This window comes from Malus sylvestris, chromosome 12 (genome assembly GCF_916048215.2).
Source record: "Malus sylvestris chromosome 12, drMalSylv7.2, whole genome shotgun sequence".
Classification (NCBI taxonomy): Eukaryota; Viridiplantae; Streptophyta; class Magnoliopsida; order Rosales; family Rosaceae; genus Malus; species Malus sylvestris.
The window spans coordinates 28,844,655-28,862,910 of record NC_062271.1 but is presented as its reverse complement, the minus strand read 5'-3'; the positions used below and the strand labels follow the sequence as shown (position 1 = coordinate 28,862,910).

Below are 18,256 nucleotides of genomic sequence, written 5' to 3'. Positions count from 1 at the left end.
CGCCTGCTCAGAAATCGAAGAGGCGTTTGCTTTCTCAAAAGTTGGGCTGCTCAAAGACTTCGAAGGCTGATCTCAGAAATCGAAGAGGCGCTCGCTTTCTCAAAAGCTGGGCTCCCCAGAGACCACGAGGGCCGATCTCAGAAATCGAAGAGGCACCTACTTTTCCAGCCTTGTCAGCACCTGTCACACGCACACTCAGCTTTGCGGAAATTATGGGCATTCTGTCGAAGACTTCTGGGGAAGTAGAAAACACATGAATCTTACTGTTCAATCACCCACTTCCCACACGCAACAATAGCTCATGGGTACCACAGATAACTTTGCCAAAGTTCTCTGCCAAAGTTGAGCACGTGAAGCTTGCAGCTCCCACTACATCGCTCTGACCAAGAAGGGTAAAAGAATAGCAAAGAAACAGCACTAACAAAGTTTAGACCCATAAATTTTGAAGGTCTAGCTACCATATTACCCACAAGGGTAAAGGAACAGTACCACTGCTGGATAATTGGAAAGTCCCTGTGTGTCAACCTCTGTGCTTCGTGGCAAGGTAGACTAGCAAACATGCCCAACCTTTACTCACATTCGAGAAAACACTCCCAATAAGATTGCTTGCTCCAAAATTGAAGAGGCACCGTCCTCCGAATCTCGAGAGCCAGACTCCCAACATGACTACTTTCTTAAAAATCGAAGAGAGGGTAAAGGAACAGTACCATTGCTGGATAATTGGAAAGTCCCTGTGTGTCAACCTCTGTGCTTCGTGGCAAGGTAGACTAGCAAACATGCCCAACCTTTACTCACATTAGAGAAAACACTCCCAACAAGATTGCTTGCTCCAAAATCGAAGAGGCACCGCCCTCCGAATCTCGAGAGCCAGACTCCCAACATGATTACTTTCTCAAAAATCGAAAAGACACTGCTCCCCGAATCTTCGAGAGCCAGACCCCCAGCATGATTGCTTTCTCAAAAATCGATGAGGCATCGTTCTCCGAATCAATCGAAGAGGCGCTCGCTTTCTCAAAAGCTGGGCTGCTTAGAGACCACGAGGGCCGATCTCAGAAATCGAAGAGGCACCTACTTTTCTAGCCTTGTCAGCACCTGTCACACGCACACTCAGCTTTGCAGAAATTATGGGCATTCTGTCGAAGACTTCTGGTGAAGTAGAAAGCACATGAATCTTACTGTTCAATCACCCACTTCCCACACGCAACAATAGCTCATGGGTACCACAGATAACTTTGCCAAAGTTCTCTGCCAAAGTTGAGCACGTGAAGCTTGCAGCTCCCACTACATCGCTCTGACCAAGAAAGGTAAAAGAATAGCAAAGAAACAGCACTAACAAAGTTTAGACACATAAATTTTGAAGGTCTAGCTACCATATTATTACCCATAAGGGTAAAGGAACAGTACCACTGTTGGATAATTGGAAAGTCCCTGTTTGTCAACCTCTGTGCTTCGTGGCAAGGTAGACTAGCAAACATGCCCAACCTTTACTCACATTCGAGAAAACACTCCCAACAAGATTGCTTGCTTCAAAATCGAAGAGATACCGTCCTCCGAATCTCGAGAGCCAGACTCCCAACATGACTACTTTCTCAAAATCGAAGAGAGGGTAAAGGAACAGTACCATTGCTGGATAATTGGAAAGTCCCTGTGTGTCAACCTTTGTGCTTCGTGGCAAGGTAGACTAGCAAACATGCCCAACCTTTACTCACATTCGAGACAACACTCCCAACAAGATTGCTTGCTCCAAAATCGAAGAGGCACCGCCCTCCGAATCTCGAGAGCCAGACTCCCAACATGATTACTTTCTCAAAAATCGAAGAAACACTGCTCTCCGAATCTCGAGAGCCAGACCCCCAGCATGATTGCTTTCTCAAAAATCGAAGAGGCATCGTTCTCCGAATCTCGAGAGCCAGATACCACAGACCACTTTTTCAAAGTGCTCTGACAGAGTTAAAACATGTGAAACTGGCAGCTCCCACTACCGTGCTATGACCAAGCAGGGTAAAGGAATAACATTACTACTTGTTAGGGAGACTCCTATATATGTCGACCTCCATCCCCAACAGACAGGCAGACCTGCAAAAATGCTCAACCCTTCATCATATCTGAGAGGGCACTCCCAACGAAGCCTTTCGAAATATTCAGCTTTCTTTCCCCCCGATAATACCTCTGCAAACAAGCTATACTAGAGCAAGAATATCTCATATCATCAGGGTTAAAAGCAAGAGTATCCCATATCATGCTTTTTCCCTGTCTTTTCCTTTGGCCTTGTTTTTACCTGCAAGACAAGGAGAAAGAGAGCAATCAGTCAGCACTTGGAATCAAGCTTCCAGCCAGGAATTGACTGCCTGGAACCCCTTACCTGATTACTTACCTGGCATTGCTCTCGAGTACTCATCTTCAACACCTTATGTTTCCAGGGAAGATTCCGCATCTGCTTGAGGAACAGATAGGGCAAGTGCGAAGGATACAAGGAAGCATGTGGAGACAAGCGTAACAGCACACGTGCCGATACATCCATTACTCTGTCAAAAGCAAACGTATCCCATATCAGCAGGGTGGAACGTACTCTAGATTTGATGGACTTGTTTTGACCCTCAAATTCTTCAGTCGGCCTTATACTCTGGAGGAAACCAGAAAACCCTCCAGCTCAGTTCAAGAATAAGCCTGTGGAAAGTTACTTCTTCAAAAGCAAAAGTATTTCATATCATCTCTTCTCATTTTTCTTCTCTTTATCCTTCATGCTGCTACAAGATGGGGAGAAGGTGAACAATCAGTCGAAACTCTGATTGCTTACCTTGTCTGTCACCTCTTTCAGCAGACCCCCTAGCTCGGCGACTTGGGGGACTCCTACTACATGGTTTGTATCGCGCTTGACCAAGCCTGAAACTACAAGTAAGCTTCAAGTGAAATTGATACATTACCTTGTGCATCTCCACCAGTTAAAGATACCACCCCTGGATGGAGGAAGAGTACTTCCAGAGAAGATGCCACATCTACCTATGAGACAGATAAGGCAAGTCAAGACGACACCACACTCTGATACTTAGAAGTTTCGTGATTACGAGATCATTCTCCCACAATATTTCCTAATGTCATTTGTACTAAATCATTCACTTGTACTCACTAAAGGAGAGCTTGAACCTATGTACTTGTGTAAACCCTTCACAATTAATGAGACCTCTTCTATTCCGTGGACGTAGCCAATCTGGGTGAACCACGTACATCTTGTGTTTGCTTTCCTATCTCTATCCATTTATATACTTATCCACACTAATGACCGGAGCAATCTAGCGAAGATCACAAAAAGCGACCGTTTTCGCTACCTAGGATCTATCTTGCAAGAGAACGGAGAATTAGATGGAGATCTCAACCATAGAATACGAGCGGGATGGATGAAGTGTAAGAATGCATCCGGCGTGTTGTGTGACCGTCGTAGGCCACTGAAGCTCAAGGGAAAATTTTATAGGACGGCAATAAGGCCAGCGATGTTGTATGGCACAGAATGTTGGGCGGTGAAGCATCAGCACGTACACAAAATGGGTGTAGCGGAGATGAGGATGCTTCGTGGGATGTGTGGGCACACGAGAAAGGATAAGATTGGGAATGAGGATATCCGAGGTAAAGTAGGAGTAGCCGAAATTGTAGGAAAGATGAGAGAAAATCGGCTCCGGTGATTTGGACATGTGTAAAGAAGGCCGAATGACGCTCCGGTTCGAAGATGTGACTACGGGACAGAGGTTCAGGGCCGAAGGGGTAGAGGAAGACCTAGGAAAACTTTGGAAGAGACTCTAAGAAAAGACTTAGAGTACTTGGATCTAACGGAGGACATGACACAAAACCGAGCGCAATGGCGTTCTAGGATTCATATAGCCGACCCCACTTAGTGGGAAAAGGCTTTGTTGTTGTTGTTGTTGTGTTGTTTTTATTTGATTTTGTGATTGCACCTAGGTTGAGCCCTAGATTGCCTACGTACCCTTTTAAGGGATCAAGTCACTCAGTAGTTTATGATTTGGTTTGGGATTTTTAGTGAGTGAATAACCCACTAAAAAAGATTTGGTTTTTGGTTTATTTGGATGAATTTGGTTGAATAAACCAGGGATTCTGTTTTGTATTTGGGCTTTACGGTTGTGTCTAAAATATGGTAATAGATTGCCTATGTATCCTTGATATAATCAAAACGATGTAGTTCACAATGATTTAGTATTTTCAATTAGTGGATGACACCCTAAAGAAATATTTGTATTTTTTAGAGCCATTTGAGCCTTGTAGCGACTTTATCTTATATGAGACTTGTCGCTTCGTACCATTTGAAAGTTGACGAGGCTTCGTGCCATTTGACATTTGATATGGCTTTGTGCCATTTAAGACTTGACGTGGCTTTGTTCCATTTGAAACTTTTGCCTTCCGTGCTCTAGTTGAATTAAGAAAAGAAAATATCTTCCGTGCTCTAGTTGTATCTTTTGGCTCGAGCTTTCCTTTTGGTTCAAGTGTTGGTGATCGTCGGTTGCGGGTGCAGGTTCAGAATTGCAACGATGATGATGCGGATTCAGGGATTCCTTTTGTTGACGGAATTCCAGGAAATGACAAGCTTGCTGCTGCCGCTGCCGCTGCTTGTGACCAGTGACGCAGCGACCGGGGGAAGTGGGGAGGTTGCTGCCTCTCCTGTTGCGAGGCTTGGTCTGAACCTTCCTTCAGTTGCGGAACTCCAAAGGCCTACGGCTTTATACTCTGGTTCGAAATCGCCATGATGGATACCCCGTTGTTGTTGTTGTCGTCGACAGAGAAGAAAGAGAGAGAACCCAGACGGTTGTGCTGATTCACGGGAGAAGCAAGCAAGCCTTCCTCTGGTTTTACTCCATTTTTGCCGAGGAAAGAGAGGGAAAGAGTCCCTGGAAGTTTGATGCGGAAGGAGCAGTTGCCGAGAAGCCAACAGGATCCTCTCCGGATCGGTGAGGATTCTTAAAATCTGTAAATTGAAGTCTGATTAATTTTTATCAAATACTATTTGTATTTAATTTTAAATAAAAATATTTAAAATAATTTCTGATATCGAACGAATATGATAATATGATTTAAATTCGTCAAGAAAGATTTACGAACCCGTCTTTTCTTATTTTGAAAAAGAGAAATATAAGTGGTGTAGTCAAACTTGGATTTGAGAAGTTTTAAAAAAACTTTCAAATCTTAGAATAGTTAATTAAATTTTAAAAGATTTTAGAATTCATTAAAATTCAGGTAGTCAATTAAAAGATTTTAGAATTCATTCAAATTTAGGTATAGTCAATTAAAAGATGTTAAAGGATTTTAGAATCCATCCAAATCTGAATGTATTAAAAAATTAAGATTTTAAAGGATTTTAAAAAATTATGGATTTTGTAGGATTTGAAAGCAAAAACTATATATAACCAAAACTAAAAAAATCCAACCTCAACCCCCTAGGATTTCAAATCATTCCCCCACATTCTATTCAAATTCTTTAAAAAATCTATATAAATTTTGTAAGAGTCTTTAACATGGTTTTAAATATCGATAATATCGGCGATATTTCGCCGATATTATCGTTTTTCAGAGGCTTCGATATTTTTTCACATATATGTCTCATTATCGTCAAAATATCGCGATATTATCGAAAAAGTCGTCGTGGATCCGTCGTCGGAAAGACAGCCGAGGCTGCATCGTCCCCCTAGCTGCCCAGATCTCTCTGCAATCCAAGCTCAAACCTAAGATCTACGCCTCAACGACGCCGATTCCCCGCCGTTGTCGAAGTCGCGGCGAAAGATCCACAACTCCAGAACGGATCGAGCTCGTAGTTGTAGATCCACAACTCGTGGTCTGTCCCCACGGCGAAGCAGGCGTGGTCTTGGGTTGAAGTAGACGGGGAACAGAGACGGAGGCGAGCGCGGCGCCGGCGGGGCAGGCTCCGGGGGGAGGAGAAGAATGGGTGGTTGTTGTGGAGGTTGAGGTTGGGGTTTGGGGGCGATTGGGGGTCGTCGTTGGAGTCAACGACAGAGGTGGGGTTGTTATCGGTGGGATCGGTGAGCAAGGCGGAGAAGGATCAAGAGAACTCAGAGTTCCTGGGTTCGCCGACGAGGCGGAATACGCGGACCAGGAGGAAGGCGAGGGAGGAGGAGAATGCCATGTGGAAGAAGGATCGAGAAAGGTCTCTGTGCGTGTGTATGGGAGAAGGGAGAAGAGAGAATGATCGAGAATTCGAGAGATCTGTCGATCTGTGTGTGTGTTTGTGGGAGAAGGGAGAGGGATAGGGAGAAGAGAGAAGGTTCCAGATATAAGTCGTGTGTGCGTGTGTGGTGTGCGTGTGTGGTGGCGTGTGTGATCCTGTGTGTGCGTGTGTGTGTCGGTGGCGTGTGTGTGTAGGTGGTGTGTAACGTTGTGAGAAAAGAAAAGCATGGTAAATAATTCAACTTTTACATCTTTTAGGAATGGTACAATGTATAAAGTGTAAAATATTGTACTAATTTAATATATATAAATGATTATGGTGTGTTTAAACTTCTTTCATTAATTACTATATATTTTTTACACTCATAATGTTTGCCAGCTCGCTATATAATCAACTTGATAATGTTAAATCCATCATGCAATGCATTTCCTTCCAATTTTTTATGATAAACTAATAGATAATTGACTAAATAAACATCTTGCAAAGTTTCAATAAAAATTTCCAAGTTTTTCTTATAATTTCCGTGGTTTCCATATAATTTTTATCGATATCGATATTATCCCGATATTTCCATCGATATTTCCGTGTTTTCGGACTACCGATATTTCCGATATTACCGATATTTTCTTCCTTGGTCTTTAATCATCTTAAATCTTATCAAATCTATCATTTTTAAAATCCTTTAAAATCTTTAAAATCTTTAAAATCTTAATTTGACTAAACCCTAAAATGTCCACATGCGAAGTTCTAAAGAAAAGAAAGAAAGAGTTAAATAACCTTTACTGCTTTTGCTCCCTTCTACTTTTGTCAATTTCTGTGTGCTGTTATGCTCTTCTGTTTTCTCCCCCCATTTATCGACTTGAGGGTGACAGAGGAAGAAAATCGGAATTAATATTAAGTTACGTATCTTATTATTTGTTTGTATAATAATACATATATCACTTCGTGTGTACTGATCATATTGAAATATCTATCCACTCAAAGCATCTATTCTTTTCTTCTCCCTCTGGCTCCGCCACATTTCTTCTTTCCTCCCTCTTTTTCCTCCGTGTTGCAGGTGTAAAGCTCATCGCAAATCCTCCAAAACAAGCTCATCATCTTCACCCTCTGGCCGCCGTTAAGCAAAGGTAAGCTTTTCTTCCCCTCTCTTGCTCTCTGTGTCTTTCCTCCGGCTATCAAAGGTATCCTTATACCGTGTTATTTTGTCGAGCAGGTAAAAGGAGAGCCAAATACATCGTATAAATCGATCTGCTAAAATCTCTCATTCTCTCTGTAATGGAGACTTGTAGGGCAAGTAAGAGTAGTGAAAAAGTTCCGAGAGTTAGCTTAGAGTTTAGGGTGGATAGGCTGAGTAGTCTTCCAGACGAAATTACTCATAGAATCCTCTCGTTGCTTCCATTTGGAGACCTCTCTCGCTTTGGGAGTTTATCCAAACGCTGCAGGGAGCTCCATTTGTCAACTCCCAGTTTCAGATTAGATTTGTCTAAAGTTGATATATCAACCTGTGATAAGTGGTCTAGGTTCGCAAATTCTGTGGATAGGTTCTTAGACCATCGTGGGGAGAGCAGAATCCTTCACTTTGGTATTAGATTCGACGTCCGTGAACATATTTTTGGAAATGAAACCCCATGCATTTGTGAGGGGGTAGGACGTCGGTTTATTTCGTGGATCGAAAATGCTTTAAGGTGCAAGGTTGAAATACTTGACCTTGATATCAGTAGGATCCATCTAGCGAATGGGGTAGGTGATATCACCATTGAAAGCTCATCACTAAAATCATTTAGTATTTCGAGCAACAGTTGGACAGTTCGTCGACTTAAAATCATCGGTCATAAGCTTGAAGATGTACGCATAGATTGGCGTTCGGAGTGGTGTACAACAGTAAGCATATTTGCTTCAGATGTCAAGAATTTGGAGTGGGATGGGATTACTGTCAACCACCAGCTCGGGACCTTAGAAAGGGCTGAGCTTTCTTTGGCCGATATAATACGTAGAGATCTATCACCTGATGTGAAGGCAGTTGACTTCCTTACCAGCGTGCACCGGGTTAAAGCTTTAACTCTAAATCACAATACCATCAAGGTAAAGACACTACTCTTCAGGCTAAGTGTTATACGAAACATAATTTAGAGTGAGATGTTTAATTCTTCTTTTTAAATAAACTGCAGGCTTTGTTCAAGAAAGGAATACCGCCCTTAGAGAACGTTTTTTATTTCTCTATGAAAATTGGAAACTTTAGTATTGAATTGGTGTTGGCATTGGTCCCTATTCTTAGGGCAATGCCTAATTTAACTATCTTGGACGTGAAGTCTTCGCCGCCCCGTTGCATTCTAAATGAAGTAAGTAAAATGTTCGGTTTGACAATTATCATTAGTTTCTTGATATGTTTTTGGAACTTTGCAATTGATCTACCTGCTTCCTTCTCAGTGTTCAGGTCTTACTATGGAATACTGGAGGTCAAGCAACCTTCCTTTCCTCTCTCAGCTTAAGGAGGTAACCGTAGACCTTAATCGACACTTCTACGGGACCAACCAAATCGAGTTCATAAGGTTTATCCTTGAGGATGCTCAAAGCCTGAGGAAAATGGTGATTATTCATCCATTAGGCCTTGGAAAGGGGCATCTGAAGAGGTTGAATGAAAGTGAGAAGACTTCCAATGCTCGCATAGTCTATCGCAGGTTCAAGTAATCACCAGTTTCCCTACCAAACGCTCAGATATGGTTTCCTGTATTTCGACGTAAGCAGTATGGTGCAGATTTACAAGCCCCACCTGCTTAGCCTGCACGTTGAGAGGGTCTTGAGGGCTTTTGGGGATATGGTTTTGACAAAGGCGAAGTGGGCTTGGGGGAGATTTGGATTTCCAAGTTGAAGATCCAAGAAAAGAGCAAAGTGCAGATTGGGGATTTCTAAGTTGAAGATTCAAGAAAAGAGTGAAGTGCAGTTAAGAATGATTCTGAAAAGAAATCCAGACACTCAAGAGGGGGGAAAAGTAAGATTTCCAAGGAAGATGATGTTGGCATTCGGGAGGCGTCTTCAACTTTAGAGTCTTCTCAAACTATTATGTATAGAAGTCCTAAAGAAGCAAGAGAGGAATTCCATGGTGAGAAGGCTGATAAATCAAATGAGCCAATGCTGAGATCCTCTCTTAAACCTTCGGGGGCAAAAAAATTTAATCGCTCTGTTACTTGGGCTGACGAGAAGGTGGAACATAGAATGAATGGTTATGATACATTTGGCGGTATCCACAAACCTTTTCTTAAACCTTCAGCGGAAAATGAAGCCGGTTGCTCTGTTACTTACTGGGTCTGATGAGAAGAATGATAGCACCAAGAGTAAAAATGTTTGCGAGAGAAGTGCAAGGTGCCAAAGAGGGTTCTGGTGTATTAGGGAATTTGTAATGGCAAGATGATGAACGTTTGGAATCTGCAGAATTCTTGGCCATGGAATTGAGGCAGGCAGCAGAAGCTGTTGCATCTGGAGAATCTGATGTCAATGGTGCTGGTATGTCATTGTTTGGTTTAAATGTATTTAGTAGGTACTATGATGCGTGATGAACCAGGACTGGAAAAGATATCTTTTCAACTTTTTAGTTCATAGGGGCTACTTTCCATTTGTTGATTTTACATGTATTATATTTACTTATATTCAGTTTCGAAGAAAACCATAGCTATCCTTGCACGTTCTGGTTAATGTCAATTCAATTGTTAAAAATAGAACCTAGAAAGTGATTACCTTTAGCTCTGCAGTTAAAAATAGAACCTAGAAAGTGATTACATTATGAAATTACTTCTCCAAACAGAAAAATGTGCCTTATTCTCATAAAAAGCACATTTTTCTGTAGATCGTTCACATTTTAGTTGAGGGTAGATGCAAGCTGACAAGATAGAGCACTGAAAGCTCCAGAGTAATCTCGCTGGAAAAGAATTACTAACAAGATGTGGCATGCATCCCTTGGGAGTGGCAAGTTTCAGGAATAGAACATGCCCATAACTGTAGGAATGAAAATATGACTTTGCATGTAAAACGTATGGAGTCCAATCAATCCATCTCAGGACATACCAACAGATTCAAATGCCAGCTATAATGGCTAACAACATAATATGACCAGGGACAGCAAACTATCAGAGGACCGGTTGTTTTCCAGAAGATAATAAGAATTCAATGACAAAATGGAAAATGAAGCTGAGTTAATGGATGAAGTGAAGTGTCTTTCTTGTAATATGGTCAGCAATATCTCTCAGTGCCCGTAAATGGTATGGCATTACCATATCCAGTAGAAAAGTTCAAAAGACAAACTTTTTTGAGCAATCACATAGACCAACACCCACTGACACATTAGCAAGTAGTAGTAAGTACTCAAGGAGAAATTTGATGAAATGATTATATATAAGATTATAAAACCCTACTTTTTTCACTGGTTTGTCTGAAACTGTATAACTGTTGCATAATGATTTCGCTGGTATGTATTTTGAGTAACAAAATGTGTGTTCATCCTCCAGTGAGGTGGATGCCATTTTTTTTATCAATGTATGGAAATCTAAGAATTCCACACTAGCAGATATTGCATGGTATATTAAAAAGCTTGGCTTGCACATGACATTTCACATTTTCCTTATTGTCCCCCTTTATCCAATCTATGTTAAAGGATATAAATCCAGCTATGGCATATACTATGAATTACTGCCTCAGCATAAGATGTAAAACTCGTCCGTATTAGGAAGATGGAATTATGTATTTAATGCTTCTTACCTCTGTCTCCGGATGTAATGGTGACTGCAATATGATTAATACAGTCTGCAGAGTCTTAAGTTGAACACTTTCATCAGCCATTTCGGCATGCTGTCAGAAAAAGCAAAACTAATAACTTTAAGACGGTAATGGGACTAGCCATGGGATATTAGCTTTTTTAATCACCAAAGTCCGATAACACTCAGCTTCACAGTTTTAACTGTTGTGCGGAACGTCAAATATGAAACCAATAAGTTACAACGTCAAAATATGATAAGACAAATAATCCAAATGACACAAGGATTTATACTAGTTCGGCGTAAGCCTACGTTCCGTTCCGAGACGGCGAGGAAATTCCACTAATTCAAAAGGAGATTACAAATAGAGTTTTAACTCTTAAACCCAAATCCCACGTACATCCAATAGCTCTCACTGAACAATTGGAGAAGATGGACAAACATCAGATACCATATCTTCCAAAAGCTACACAACATGTAGCAGCAACATCTTTGATTAGGGATAACTAACAAAGGGGGATTACAAACAAATGGGAATGAGCAGCACTGTTTCAAATGGGGGAGCCGAACGCTTTCCTTGGTATGGCTCTCATCTGATGCCGCTCCCCCATCTCTCCCACATTCGGCTACAACCTTTATCCATATAAAAGCATCCAATAAAAAATCCAAAGTAAAGGACCATAACCTTCATTTTTCTTTTTAACAAACATCATCATTGTGTCTTTACTCATGATGATGTACACTAAACTTTTCTTTGTTTAGTTTACTAGCCGAAAGACATTTGGCTTGTTGTCTACTTGGCCACTAATTTGGCCACTATCCAACATTAACTTCACAAACCATCAAAAAGATTCTCAGTATGCTATCATTCTGCGCAATCTCACCGGGACTCGACAAAGTACGAAGCTGCAAGTTTTACATCAACAAATTAATAAAACAAACTTTGCTGCTTTCCTCTAATAATAGTCCAATTCCATTACTTTGTAACCTAAGTTTACTCCTGGCTAAATAATTATCTTCCCCAACTAGCTAATACCAGATACCGTTTCAGCTTCAATTCCGAGAAACAGTAAGTACTTTCCACAGTAACTCTTTCAGCTTCGGCATCCAAAAATCACAATACCATTAACTTCAGTAGTCATTTCCTTCATTTCCTCCGAGTCAACCAAACATTTGAATTTTCACCAATGACAAAGCATACATACATTCTCACGCATTCAAGCATTAAGAACAGGTGTTTGGAGAATGACACCTTGATAATTGCGTGCTCAGTGCCGTCCTTGACGGCAGGGTAGCGACAGCGGGCTTCGGCGGAGAGCGCGCGAAGATCCGACTCCAAAACCGCCGTGAAAGCCATTGCCGGATAGAGTTCCTCGGGGAAGGAATGGATTGCAGCGTTGCGTGATTAGTCAGTGTGAGATCATGGTGGAAGAATTGAGGAAGCGGGAACAAACATATCCACTTATTCATCAATAATTATATGATTCATATCAATAATCATATGATTCATATCAATAATCAATACCCATATTACATTATAATTCTTATAAAGAAAGTCAATTGAGCAAACATTTATGTTAAATTAGGAATTGATTATTTAAATTTAAAAAAGGCACAAGGCACGACAGTGGGGGTAGGAATTGGGGAAGTGAATATGTGAGGGTTAATTGGGACGAGTGGCCCCCCTTGTGTTTATTTTTTTGTTATTTATTATGCCCAAACGACGTCATCCAACATTTATTATTTTTACAGTTTTAAAGGCAAACGAAATGATCGTCATTTTCACGGACTTGTTTATAACAAAAGAAAACGCGGCTGCTACAAAGATATGCAGCCTACAGCAGCCATGACTTCACCTTGCAGGTTTTTCGATGACATCAGAGAGGTGGACTGTTGTTCCTGAGCTTGATTTCCAATGAGAGGATGATGAGCGGCCGCCCGTCTCAAACCTTTTGTAGCTTCACCACTGGTTTAAACTAAACTAAGCTGGACTAACTTAGCGAATCATTTAATGTAGTGTCGGATTAAAAAACAAGATAATTAAGGAATTATAATATTATATTAATTAATACATGTATAGTAATATTTTATATTATTTAATATATATATATATTATTTTATATTATTTAATATTATTTAATGCATATTTATTATTTATTCACCTTTGACTTTTTAACTCCTGAAAGACAACCCCTCTCGAAGCATATTTTCTTATCTTTTTTCTTGCAAAACGAAGTGTAAAGCTCATCGCAAATCCTTCAAAACAAGCTTACCGTCTTCACCCTCTGGCCGCTGTTAAGCAAAGGTAAGCTTTTCGTCCCCTCTCTTTCTCTCTGTGTCTCTCCTCCGGCTAGCAAAGGTATCCTTATACTGTGTTATTTTGTGTTGGAATTTATTAGGTTTATTTAGGAAATTAATTGGAGATTTGATTTGATTTTGTAGTAGGGTATTTTTGGCATTTGTGTATTAGGGTTTCTTAGGTTTATTGCTCTATAAATAGAGCTTGGAATTTAGTTTGAAATCAAGTCATTCACAATGTAGTCTCTAGGGTTTTTGTAGCCGTTTCGGCATTCTCAATTTGTTCAATAAAATTCCTATTATTTTGTAGTCTTGTTTGTTCCGCACTCTGATATTCAACTTGGTATCAGAGCAGGTTTGATCCTTTGGGATTTAATCTGTTCTTGATTAGTGTCCATTTGTTTGTATCAGTTTTGTTTGTCAGTTTACTGGGTATTAGTTTCGTCCGTCGTCTTCCGCTCATCCGTAGTCGAAGCCATTCTTGTCACCACCACCGCACTGCAATATGTCCAGACAACCCGCACCACCATCTCCGCATCTCCGCTCCTACATCCACCTGTTCACGGTACCCGCACCGACTCCTACCAGTCGGATCTATCACAACCCTATGAAGTCCCCTTCTGCAGGTTGACTTTGCACTAGAAGTTTTGAAGCTTGCTGCAATTGGTTTTGCAAGCCTTGTCTGCTGCAATCGGTTTCGCCCAGAAGAAAAGAGAAGAAAGAAAGAAATATGGTATATTTGGTTGGATTTTTTTTTTTGTTTGTTCGGCATCGGAATTTGCATCGGCATCTACATCTGCATTGGCATTGACATTAGCACTGGAATTTGGAGTTTTGCATCCACATCTTCTGTTGGCAAACTCATGTCGTGTACCGCCATAAGTTTGACGGGGGTGTTGGAAAATATTATTATTTAGTTTATTTTAATGTTTGGTATTTTGGGCTTAGCACGTTAGAATTAGGTTTTGTTAGAGATTAGGGTTAGTTTATTATAAATAGGGTGCTTTGTTATTCATTTGAAATCAAGTCATTCACAATGTAGTCTCTAAGGTTTTTGTAGCCGTTTCGGCATTCTCAATTTGTTCAATAAAATTCCTATTATTTTGTAGTCTTGTTTGTTCCGCACTCTGATATTCAACTTGGTATCAGAGCAGGTTTGATTCTTCGGAATTTAATCTGTTCTAGATGGGTATCAATTTGTTCATCCATTTGTCCACTGCGTATCAGTTTGTCATGAAGTTGGTTCGAAAGTTCACAATTGGCATGGAAATCTTGCACTGGCATTGGCATGGAAATCTTGCACTGGCACTGGCATTGGAATCTTGCATTGGCACCGGTGAAATTCCATATTGAAATTGGCATCGGAAATTAGCATAATGAAGTCTTGCAACCGCATCTGCTTGTTGGCAACCTCATGACGTGTACCACCATGAGTTTGACGGGGGGTGTTGGAATTTATTAGGTTTATTTAGGAAATTAATTGGAGATTTGATTTGATTTTGTAGTAGGGTATTTTTGGCATTTGTGTATTAGGGTTTCTTAGGTTTATTGCTCTATAAATAGAGCTTGGAATTTAGTTTGAAATCAAGTCATTCACAATGTAGTCTCTAGGGTTTTTGTAGCCGTTTCGGCATTCTCAATTTGTTCAATAAAATTCCTATTATTTTGTAGTCTTGTTTGTTCCGCACTCTGATATTCAACTTTTTGTCGAGCAGGTAAAAGGAGAGCCAAATATATCGTATATATATCTGCTAAAATCTCTCATTCTCTCTGTAATGGAGACTTGTAGGGCAAGTAAGAGTAGTGAAAAAGTTCCGAGAGTTAGTCTAGAGTTTAGGGTGGATAGGCTGAGTAGTCTTCCAGACGACATTACTCATAGAATCCTTTCGTTGCTTCAATTTGGAGACCTCTCTCGCTTTGGGAGTTTATCCAAACGCTGCAGGGAGCTCCATTTGTCAACTCCCAGTTTCAGATTGGATTTGTCCAAAGTTGATATATCAACTTGTGATAAGTGGTCAAATTCTGTGGATAGGTTCTTAGACCATCGTGGGAAGAGCAGAATCCTTCACTTTGGTATTAGATTCGACGTCCGTGAACATATTTTTGGAAATGAAACCCCATGCATTTGTGAGGGGGTAGGACGTCGGTTTATTTCGTGGATCGAAAATGCTTTAAGGTGCAAGGTTGAAATACTTGACCTTGATATCAGTAGGATCCATCTAGCGAATGGGGTAGGTGATATCACCATTGAGAGCTCATCACTAAAATCATTTAGTATTTCGAGCAACAGTTGGACAGTTCGTCGACTGAAAATCATCGGTCATAAGCTTAAAGATGTACGCATAGATTGGCGTTCGGAGTGGTGTACAACAGTAAGCATATTTGCTTCAGATATTAAGAATTTGGAGTGGGATGGGATTACTGTCAACCACCAGCTCGGGACCTTAGAAAGGGCCGAGCTTTCTTTGGCCGATGTCATACGTAGAGATCTGTCACCTGATGTGAAGGCAGTTGACTTCCTTACCAGCGTGCACCGGGTTAAAGCTTTAACTCTAAATCACAATACCATCAAGGTAAAGACACTACTCTTCTGGCTAAGTGTTATATGAAACATAATTTAGAGTGAGATGTTTAATTCTTCTTTTTAAATAAACTGCAGGCTTTGTTTAAGAAAGGAATACCACCTTTAGAGAACGTTTTTGATTTCTCTATGAAAATTGGAAACTTTAGTATTGAATTGGTGTTGGCATTGGTCCCTATTCTTAGGGCAATGCCTAATTTAACTATCTTGGACGTGAAGTCTTCGACGCCGCCCCGTTGCCTTCTAAATGAAGTAAGTAAAATGTTCGGTTTGACAATTATCATTAGTTTCTTGATATGTTTTTGGAACTTTGCAATTGATCTACCTGCTTCCTTCTCAGTGTTCAGGTCTTACTATGGAATACTGGAGGTCAAGCAAGCTTCCTTTCCTGTCTCAGCTTAAGGACGTAACCGTAGACCTTAATCGACACTTCTACGGGTCCAACCAAATCGAGTTCATAAGGTTTATCCTTGAGGATGCTCAAAGCCTGAGGAAAATGGTGATTATTTATCCATTACGCCTTGGAAAGGGGCATCTCAAGAAGTTGACTGAAAGCGAGAAGATTTCCAATGCTCATGTAGTCTATCGCAGGTTCAAGTAATCACCAGCTTCCCTACCAAACGCTCAGACATGTTTTCCTGGATTTCGACCTAAGCAGTCTAGTGCAGATTCACAAGCTCCACCTGCTCAGCCTCCAAGTTGAGAGGGTCTTGAGGGCTTTTGGGGTTGTGGGTTTTGACAAAGGCGAAGTGGGGTTGGGGAGATTCGGGATTTCCAAGTTGAAGATCCAAGAAAAGAGTAAAGCGCAGATTAGGGATTTCTAAGTTGAAGATTCAAGAAAAGAGTGAAGTGCAGTTAAGAATGATTCTGAAAAGAAATCCAGACACTCAAGAGGGGGGAAAGGTAAGATTTCCAAGGAAGATGATGTTGGCATTCGAGAGGCGTCTTCAACTTCAGAGTCTTCTCAAACTAGTATGAATAGAAGTCCTAAAGAAGCAAGAGAGGAATTCCATGGTGAGAAGGCTGATAAATCAAATGAGCCAATGCTGAGATCCTCTCTTCAACCTTCGGGGGCAAAAAAACTAAATCAAATGAGCCAATGCTGAATTCCACACCAGCAGATATTGCATGGTATATTAAAAAGCTTGGCTTGCACATGACATTTCACATTTTCCTTATTGTCCCCCTTAATCCAATCTATGTTAAAGGATAAATTCAGCTATAGCATATACTTTGAATTACTGCCTCAACATAAGATGTAAAACTCGTCCGTATTAGGAAGATGGAATTATGTATTTAATGTCTTAAGTTGAACACTTTCATCAGCCATTTCGGCATGCTGTCAGAAAAAGCAAAACTAATAATAACTCTAAGACGGTAATGGGATTAGCATAATGAGCAACAGCGTCATGAGATATTAGCTTTTGCAAGCACGAAAGTCCGATAACACTCAGCTTCACAGTGTTAACTTCACAAATCATCAAAAAGATTCTCAGTATGTTATCATTCCGCGCAATCTCACCGGGACTCGACAAAGTACGAAGCTGCAAGTTTTACATCAACAAATTAGTAAAACAAACTTTGCTGCCTTCCTCTAATAATAATCCAATTCCATTACTTTATAACCTAAATTTACTCCTGATTAAATAATTATCTTCCCCAACTAGCTAATACCAGATACCGTTTCAGCTTCAATTCCGAGAAACAGTAATTACTTAACTCCATTGCTATATTTTTCACAATCTTTCAGCTTCGGCATCCAAAATCACAATACCATTAACTTCAGTAGTCATTTCCTTCATTTCCTCCGAGTCAACCAAACATTTGAATTTTCACAAATGACAATGCATACATACATTCTCACGCATTCAAGCATTAAGAACAAGAGTTTGGAGACTGACACCTTTATAATTGCGTGCTCAGCACCGTCCTTGACAGCAGGGTAGAGACGGCGGGCTTCGGCAGAGAGCGCGCGAAGATCCGACTCCAATGATAAACAAAGTTCGAAATCTAAGCTTCCAGGCACAACACTCACTGAAGATCAAAATCGAATCAGTCAAAAGGAAGACTTAGCTAAAACTTCCCAACAGTCAAATCCTTTGGCTGTTCAATGAACTTTGAATTTAAATAGATTATTTGTTATTTGTCTTATCTGTAAATTATCTTTAGTTTGCTTTGAAGAGTTTGTTCTTCAGTCAAACACTACTTGTAATCTCTATATAAACATCAAATACAATACACTCAAACTATCGAGCACATTTCTTATATGGTATCATCCTCTCTTCAGTCTCATGACAAACTTCTAAAACTTAATGGCCTCTTCCGTTGCCACTCCTCTGATTAATGTTTCTACCTTCCTACCTTTGAAACTTGATCATCACAATTACCCTTTGTGGCTTGCACAGTTTGTCCCTTTACTTTGTAGTCGAAGTCTGATGCCTTTTGTTG

The 18,256-nt window shown here is 40.5% G+C and overlaps 1 protein-coding gene across 5 annotated transcripts; it reads left to right on the top strand.

Moving 5' to 3' along the window:
* Window positions 1-4,033: 4,033 nt before the first annotated feature.
* LOC126592699 (FBD-associated F-box protein At5g18780-like) lies at window positions 4,034-17,692 on the top strand. Of its 5 annotated transcripts, XR_007612760.1 has the most exons (5): window positions 4,315-7,311; window positions 7,398-8,266; window positions 8,353-8,523; window positions 8,612-9,869; window positions 10,332-10,361. XR_007612760.1 is itself a non-coding variant. In XM_050258457.1 (4 exons), exons 2-4 carry the CDS (start codon window positions 15,003-15,005, stop codon window positions 16,407-16,409), a joined length of 1,233 nt encoding a protein of 410 aa, XP_050114414.1. In that variant the 5' UTR covers window positions 4,034-7,311; window positions 14,943-15,002; the 3' UTR covers window positions 16,410-17,692. The 5 variants fall into 5 exon arrangements, 4 of the variants coding, with proteins under 4 accessions (XP_050114414.1, XP_050114411.1, XP_050114413.1 ...); XM_050258457.1 differs by lacking the exons at window positions 7,398-8,266; window positions 8,353-8,523; window positions 8,612-9,869; window positions 10,332-10,361 and adding exons at window positions 14,943-15,800; window positions 15,887-16,060; window positions 16,149-17,692 and having other exon boundaries at window positions 4,034-7,311; XM_050258454.1 differs by lacking the exons at window positions 8,353-8,523; window positions 8,612-9,869; window positions 10,332-10,361 and adding exons at window positions 15,887-16,060; window positions 16,149-17,671 and having other exon boundaries at window positions 4,293-7,311.
* Window positions 17,693-18,256: the final 564 nt, after the last annotated feature.